The sequence below is a fragment of the Cupressus sempervirens genome, chromosome 10 (genome assembly GCF_028749045.1).
Source record: "Cupressus sempervirens isolate cs-2001-9-10 chromosome 10, ASM2874904v1, whole genome shotgun sequence".
Taxonomy (NCBI): domain Eukaryota; kingdom Viridiplantae; phylum Streptophyta; class Pinopsida; order Cupressales; family Cupressaceae; genus Cupressus; species Cupressus sempervirens.
This window is the reverse complement of record NC_143127.1, coordinates 938,252,632-938,261,286: the sequence shown is the minus strand read 5'-3', so window position 1 is coordinate 938,261,286 and position 8,655 is coordinate 938,252,632. Positions and strand designations below refer to the sequence as shown.

At 31.6% G+C, this 8,655-nt stretch overlaps 1 protein-coding gene across 1 annotated transcript; it reads left to right on the top strand.

The window, feature by feature from the left end:
- The first annotated feature begins 4,172 nt into the window (after positions 1-4,172).
- Positions 4,173-8,364, top strand: LOC149537065 (putative histone H2A variant 3). Its single transcript, XM_089806993.1, has 3 exons — positions 4,173-4,459; positions 4,640-4,887; positions 7,842-8,364. Exons 2-3 carry the CDS (start codon positions 4,738-4,740, stop codon positions 8,139-8,141), a joined length of 450 nt encoding a protein of 149 aa, XP_089663119.1. The 5' UTR covers positions 4,173-4,459; positions 4,640-4,737; the 3' UTR covers positions 8,142-8,364.
- The last annotated feature ends 291 nt before the right edge of the window (positions 8,365-8,655 follow it).

Sequence of the window (8,655 nt, the reverse complement as noted above, 5' to 3'; positions counted from 1 at the left end):
AAAAGGGGATGGTGTTGTGAGAGAGGGAATTATTTTGGAGGATAATGACTTTCCTAATTAAGAGGGTAGTGACAGTCACTAACTAGTAAAGACAACGCAAATAATAGCATCAGTCTCACACATTCTATGTGAGCATAAAGATGAACACCTTGGACTTCACCACTAAAAGACATGTGGAAGAAAGAAAATGTATATCTCTTATGACTCCTACCTCCCTACCTCATACCCTATATGAAAGTAAACAAGTTTGTATCTGTGGTAAATGTATTGGGGAGGTTGGTGGTACAAACAATGATATTATTCAAGTTGTAGGGGACTTTCTTCTAATGAGAAGGAGATCATGAAAATAAAAAAGGAGCTAGATATTCTAGATAAAAGCTTCTATGGAATGGCTCATTTTGTGATGAAAGTGATGCAATCTTAGACTACAATCTTGAGCCTTTTGAAGTAAGATGAGGATACATCAAGGAATGTGGTGGAGATGCCACCAAGGAGTTGTTTAAATTAATTATAGACTATTGGATACAGCTACTATTGTAAAAGGCAAAGGGGGGAGAAAATAACATTTAACAATGCGATTGCTCTTACTGTACTGGGCATTTTGTGGTTTAGTGTTCCTAATCTTTAGGCTCTTTGTAGATCTAGGTTTGGTCTCTTACTTTTAGTGTGTTTTGGTGGATCCTAATGGATCTCTTTAATCACTTCACCCTGTGTGACACTTTATATAGTTTAATTGGTAATTTCTAGGCTGGTCTCTCTATGACTGGCCCTTGGTTTGTTGGTGTATGTTTAGTTCTTTCAAGACTTATGTGGATGTTTTACTATATTTACTTTATATTTTTTTGTCAGACTAGGGTTAGATGGGAGCAACATGGACTTTTGTTAAAATGTTGTTTTCTATTAGCTCTTGGGAGGAGTTTTTGATATCAAGGGAGGGAAAATGTTGTAAGTTTGTTGCTACTATGTTGATTATATGTTGTTGATATTTATGGGTGTTTATGTGCTAAATTTTTTTATTTGTTATCTAAACTCTCTTACTTGTTTTAATTAAGGGACAACCCCCTCATTATGGCTTCTATAATATCAAAAAATATTAGAATCAAATTGGATACTAAATATTGATTGGTCCATTGCAACATAGATCAATCATTGACTAAAGGAAGAACCCTACCATGTAGTTTATGACAAGGACTAACAAAAATAACATGATTATTAAACATATGATATTATCATACTCCATGATAGTTAAATAACTTATACTTTCTTTTCAATTCTTTTATAAAAGAACAAAACTATGCTTTATATTAAAAACTAATTTAATTCTTTCAATTTTCATTGATCAATAAAAAACAATACATACATACATACATATATATATTTGTTAAATTGAATTTATATCATCAACCTAATTAACTTAGATAGAAAATCTATTTAATTATGCATTAGAAGAAAAGGACTTAGATGAATTATACTATGGATAGATTAATCATCAATTACTTATAAACACTTGCCAACACATTTGAAATTCTAATGTAATAAATCAAGAACATTAATCAAATCTTTATGACATGATTTAGAATGCATTATATGAATAGGGAATAGCTACTAGTTGCTAATTGGATGATCAAGATGGCAAAAGTACAATGATTGAACTTTTTTTTTTTTTAAAGTCAAGAAACACCCAATATAAATACAACTAGCAGTCGCAAGCTTTTGTGCTTGCAACAATGAACTGATAGGTGTCTACTTTAAGTAAAACAATATTTTATTTTGTAATAAATTAAATAAATAAATATTATTTATTTAATTTATCATATACTAATAAGTTATCATCTAAAAAACATTCTCATAAAAATCTATCATGAAAAATTAGTATGAGAAATATTTAAAATTATATATTTAAAAATAACAACTCCCACAAATATCATATCATATTTTGGCTAAACTAAAAATTAATATTTAAATGAAAAATTACACTAATTTAAAAAATAAATTAAAACAATTTAAAAACTAAAACTTCAATCATACAAATATCCTAATCGCTAATCCTATTCACTAAACTTATTGACTTAAATATATGAATAAAATAATTATTTTAAAAATATTAAAAAATAAATATAAGAAATATTAAAAAATATAGTAAAAAAAAAAGAACTCCTCAACAACTAATTAATTTTCTAAATAAATAGAAAAAAAACAAAGTTGAAAGTATACACAAATTAATTTAAAAATTAAATACAAAAGTTAAAAATAGAAATAAATAAATAAATAAGGAAAAAACAAGAGTTAACAAGGGGCACAAGCGCCAAAGTTCTTGCCTTCATGATTTTATGGTTGATTGAAGTAGGTTTTGGTTAAAATATAATGTATTTAGTTTAATAAAATAACAAATAAATAGTAATGACAAATAGAATATTATAGTGGTAAGCTAAATTAAATTACAGAGTATAGTCAGTATATTATTAAATTATATAACTGCAATGATATATATTAATTAAAATAGTAAAAGAATATATATAAATAAATATTATAGTATCATGGTAAATTAAAATTAGATGATATCGTAAAGAACATTTATGAAACCAAAGATATTTATGAACTAATTATATATAAGATATAGATAAAATTATATAATTTTTTTTAAAAAGAGTTAAATTGATTAATTTTAATGATGAAATTGTTTGATATATCTTGTTTAAGCGATAAATTCATCTAATTGAAGAAGGTGGACAATATTCTTAAGCTTAAATCTAATGCATAAAAATAAATAAACATAAATTAATTTAAAAATAACATTTATGCTTTAAAAAAATCAAACACACTTATCATAAATAAAGTTGATAATATACAAAGCTAAACAATTTGAACTTTATGAAAATTGATACAAAATTAGTATTATGTATTTTAAAGTATAAATTAAAAATATCAATATCATAAAAATTATATATAAAAATAAAAAATAAACAATAAATCTATTAAAAGCATTGGTTTAGATATGTCAAAATAAAAGAAACTAAATTCTAATTTCAACTTATATATAAATTTAAATTAAAATAAATATGAAATTAAGCTATATAAAAAATACTTTTTGGAAATTGACAATTTAAAAGAGTTAAAATGTCTATATTTGATGAAAACACCTATACTTGATTAAAATATCTATATTTAATAGCATTTTACAAATTACAAAAATAAACATCAGTTAAAAGTGATTTTCTTTTTTAAAAGAAGTTTGTCCACTAGTCACAAATGTGGAAAAGGTAAAATTGAAATTAATGCATTCATGAGGTGTTAGGAAAATGATTATTTTTTAATAAAATTTATCCACTTGTCACAAAAAAGAAAAGATAAAGTTGCAATTAATGCTTGCATTAATAGAGGTGTTGGAAAAAATAATTGTATTTTTGTTGAAGAAAATTAAATTTTTTCATTGCCTTTTTCCTCATGAATCAATAAGGTTTTCAAAAAATTGTATTTTTCAATTCCAAAAAATCATGCAAATTACAAAACCTTTTGCAAACATTACTATATGAATGAAATCTAAAATCTGATTGGTGCAGCTATTAATACAATGGACTAATAATAGCTAATTACATTAAATAAATACAGGAGTTAAAATTGGAATGAGATAAAATTGGTTGGAAAATAATTAACTACAAGAGTTGACATAAAATTGGAATGAGATAAAATTGGTTGAAAAATAATTAACTACAAGAGTTGACAGGTTTTCAGAGTTGACAGATTTCAGTCACAGACTAATTCATAACAAAGTTCGGACATATAGCCTATCGGCCCCAAGAAACTAAATTGGTCCAAAGAAAAAGAAATGTCAATAGCAATTGTCATGATCGACGAGAAGGCAACTTAGGAAATTGACCTAGTTATTGTTATTGCATCACATTTCTCCGATTGATAAATTAAAAAATCCACTTACCAATGTAACCAATTCATTCTCTCTTGAAAAAAATAGAGAAAAGAATGACACGAATTAAGAGAGAAAAAAACGGTTCATCTAGATGTTCAAAACAAAATCATTAAAACATTGATTCTTGGGGGTCAATCCAGATATTCCCTGATGAGAAGTGTTAATAAACGGAGAAAAACATTATATTAAAGGATACAAATTTGTAGTCACTTGAGTTGGGAAACAATTGAAAAGGTAAAAGGGAGAAAAGCATTATAATAGCTAGGCTAAGTATTAAACCCTGGAAATTTGTGGTCACCCGAGGTTAGGAAGTGTTAAAAGTACATTCAACTGCTTTTCAGCCCACTCCACTCCTGTTGTATGTCTTCTTTGCCCCCTTAAATTCTATAAAAACACAGTCTCGATCCCATTCATTATACACGTAGAGATATTCATTCTCTCTCTTTACAGTCAAACACAGGAGCAGTTTCTGTTTTGTGCATCCATCCATCAACTCCAAATCAGCCTGCTTCATCTCAGTTGCAGGCAACGCAGGTACATTTAATAACCCTGTTTCTTTCTCTCTCGCACACACATCTTTTTATCCTCTTTCTCCTCAATGATTGCTTCTGCATGTACAACAGATATTCTCTAGGCTTTCCCCCCTAATCTGTAGATGTTTTTTTATGTCTTTTATCCATTAAATTTGAATACCCATTTGAACACTCTGTGCAGATGTGTCACAGGATCTGGAAGAGAACATCTGAAGGAGCTCCCAAGGCCGTAGATCTTAGGAAAAAGGGTCTTTTTGACTGCTTTAACTAACGGACACAATGGTTGCAGGAAAAGGTGCCAAAGGCCTTCTCACAGCAAAATCCTCCACCGCTGCCCCTGCTTCTGCAAATAATGGCAACAAGTCTAATGTAAATGGAAAGGCTGCTGATAAGAAGCCCATCTCCCGCTCATCTCGTGCAGGCCTCCAGGTTTCTACTTCTTTCCACGCCTTCTTGTTGCTATTTATTAGTAGAAAGTAGATGCATGCTAAGGTTATTGATTCTTGTTTCAGGGACGCACCTCTTTTCTAGCTTGTACATAATTCTACGTTATCTGTAAGCCTTTCTTGGTTCATTCACTAGCCCTCTGGACCTCCACCCGTGGGTCGTCCTTTTCATGGGATGATTAGTCCTTGAAAACGCTTTCGTGGTGAAAAGGCTGCGTGACTCTTTTCTTTAAAACCCTCTTAGGCTTCATAAAGCGGTTGAGGCTTAGACCTGTCCTGTTTACATGGGAAATTGATCTGTAATAAAGAGGTCCTCCTTGTTAACATTTTGTGCATTTACTCTGACTAAGCTGGGTAGAGGAAACTCTTTTGCTTTATTGTGCCTTTTGTGTCAGTTTCAAGAAGTTTTCCCTCCCATAAAGATGCTCTCTTCCTGATCACGTTTCCTGTTTTAATGTATTTCCTGCCACCCTGGTCAAAGTTGCTGCTTTATACAGATGAAGTTCCTTTGACATGATTAATTCTTCTATGAATTCCTTGAATTTTTACATGTAAGCCCCTGCTAAATTCATCGGAAAGTAAGGTGACGACATAGTCTTGACTTGAAAATCTTCAAATATGGCCATATTTTTGTTTCTTCTGATAAAAATGCATGGTGTTTCGTAAGCCTGAGTTGAAGAATTTACCCACTTTTGTTCTATGCCGAATTTTGCTTATTTATATCGTTCTGTAAGCTTTATTTCTTTCTTTCCTATTGTTTTTAAGTATTTTCTTTACTTCTGATGCATTTCATGTCATTTTGTGATTGTGGTAAGGCTGGGATCTTTGAAAAATTACATCATTGCAAATTTCCTGTTTATAGTTTTACTTTTAACTTTGGATATATGTCATCATGCGTACTGAATTCTTATGGAATTTTCATTAATTTAAGAAAAAAATGAAGAGAAGATCCCAATCTTTGTGTTTCTCTACAGGCTCAGCTGATTTGATTTGTAGGTAGGAAGAGAGATAGGTCTAATTTTCTAAAATTATGAGTCACATTGAGGTCAAGGCAGCTGTATTGTTTTTACTTTGTGCTCTTTAACTGGGCCTGCCTTGATTGTTGTAACCACGGTTGCCTTTGTAACTAGATTTATATATTATATATCTGCAATCCTGCTCGGTTAGCTATCTATCCTGATTTGAAATCACATCTCTATCCCTGTTGCGGGCTGTTGCGGTGCCCATATCTCATGTAGCCAAGTAACTAAGCCTTATCTGGCGTCATATATAAATGTCTCCAACTTTTCAGAACCTGTTGGATCTAACCTATGCTGTGTCGGCAATTTAGAGGCTTAGGTCAATTCCCATTTGTGGCTATCAATTGTTGCAAGATTTTTTATTGTGCTGTCCTTTCGCTTTGTCAATGTTGATAGGTATTCCATGCTGCAGTCTAAAGATATTGTTTTCTTGAATAGTAAATGACTTGATTATACTTTTTAGTTACAGAATGGACAGTCCTTGCATGCATTGATTTTACTTTTTAACAGGTTTTTTTTTGGCTTGATTTTACTTCTTAGATTAGTGCAGATTCTGGCCTTCAAAATTTCCAACGTTGGTACTACAGGTTTGCATGAAAGTGTATATGCTAAGATGGAACCTCTTTGTTTGGACAATGTATGAAAATTATTTCTGGAAAATTATTGTAATTTTCACTATTCATTAGGAAGAGGTAAGTATATTTTAATAGATTTAATTTCTGATATAATGTTCACTCATTTTAGTATATACTATATAGCAGTAATTATTCTGACTTTAAAGTTGGCATTGATCTTCAAGACTAAGTGTTTTTGGGCACAACAGGACCAATAAAACATGACTTAATGCACAGTTGCATAAGTTTTTCGGTGTGTCATAAAAACCTCAGCAAAAAGCATGCTGATAAGGCATCATAGACACCTCAGCAGAAAGTATGTTGATACGGCATCTTAGACACCTCAGTAAAAAGCCTGCTGATCATGCTCTGATGTAGCATCTTAGACACCTCAGCATAAAGCAAGCTGATCATGTTGATGTAGCATCTTAGACACCTTAGCAAAAAGCAAGCTGATGTGACAACATAGTACCTCAGCAAAAAAACATGCTGATGTGGCAGCATAGACATCTCAGCATGAAGCTGGCTCCAAGTAAGCTGGTCATGTACAATTTTGAACTACTGGACCCTCTCTAATTTCCCTCCTTCCAATATTGCTCAGGTCAGCAATCCTCAGTGTGCCGATGAATGGTTTTCGAATTTTTTATAACCTGAGAAAAGTTTTATGCATCTTAGGATGAACTCAAGAGACGTAGACATTCCATGATTATGCAAGTTGGTCATTCCTTAATGGTTTGCCATTATTAGTTTCCAGTGTCTGTTGTCATCTGTAGGATCTTCAGCTTTCTTCTTTGGCATACATGCGCAAGCTATGGAAAGTATGTCTGCTCTATGCATTACGAGGCGTTTTTTTATGTCCTAATGTTTTAAGAAATGATTCTATTGGGTAATTACTGTTATCTTAGTCATTGTTGAAACAAAAAATTGCTGTAGCCTCCAGGGGGTAAAGTCCTTTTCACTTGCCATCCTAACAAGAATATTTCTCTTGAAACCCTAGGTTCATGAATACATCCTTGGTTAAATTCCACTAATCAGGATATTTCTCATCTGTATATATTAATAAACTTCCTTGCCTTCTTCCTAGTACAGAGTCCCCAAGTTTACATCCATGCTCTGCATTTCCAAATTGTGTTACTGCATTCTCCATTAAATTGATTTGTCAATGTAAAACCCTTTGACCTGATGAATACTGAGCGATACTGCCTCTCAAATGAAAGAAATGGATTTGTTGGAAGCTCCAAATTTCAAGGATATATGGAATTGTTGAGGCTTTGATGTGATTGCATTGATTGTTTCTTGTGCAGTTTCCTGTAGGGCGTATCCACCGTGTGTTAAAATCAAGAGTTTCTGCAAATGGGAGGGTAGGGGCAACAGCAGCAGTATACTCGGCAGCCATATTGGAGTATCTCACTGCAGAAGTTCTGGAGTTGGCAGGGAATGCGAGCAAAGATCTGAAAGTGAAACGAATAACTCCAAGGCATCTTCAACTTGCAATCAGGGGAGATGAAGAGCTTGACACTTTGATTAAGGGAACCATAGCAGGTGGAGGTGTTATCCCTCATATTCACAAGTCACTTATTAACAAATCCACCAAGAAAGATTAGTTTTCTGTACACGTCTAGTGTTTAGTGTAACATCTCATTATAAAACTACTTTAGGAGTGAATGGGATTGATACCTGTTATTTCAAATCCCCTGTTTTGTAATATGGCTCGTTATAATTATAATCAAGTTATTGTCACTTGATTGCATAATCTGTGTGACATTGCAAGACAATCTCGTTTCCTATGATCAAAGAGCTTGCCCGGTGGTCTTGATAAGTTGTCAATTTAAATTGTCTAAGCGTAGTCCTCCAAAAGCCACCATTTTTTCTGCCTTTTCACTTACTTTGAATGGTATATGTAGATTGAAATGAGATGAATAAGGATAGACATTACATGTTGGAATTTAGGATACATAATAAGTCCAAAATCTTCTATATTAAAAAAAAAAAGCTGTTTTATTATTAGTTATATTATATATGACGAGTTTAAACTATTAAAGAAATATTTGTTTGTTTGTTTGTTTTTAAATTTGTACACTCAGATTTCTTAAAATTAAAGCTATTTTTGAAATTAGT

Bases quoted from the DNA above. Each gene is read 5' to 3' on its own strand.
- LOC149537065 (XM_089806993.1), top strand. From the start codon at position 4,738: ATGGTTGCAGGAAAAGGTGCCAAAGGCCTTCTCACAGCAAAATCCTCC. The intron at 4,888-7,841 runs GTTTCTACTTCT...TTTCTTGTGCAG, and splicing joins CATCTCGTGCAGGCCTCCAG to TTTCCTGTAGGGCGTATCCA.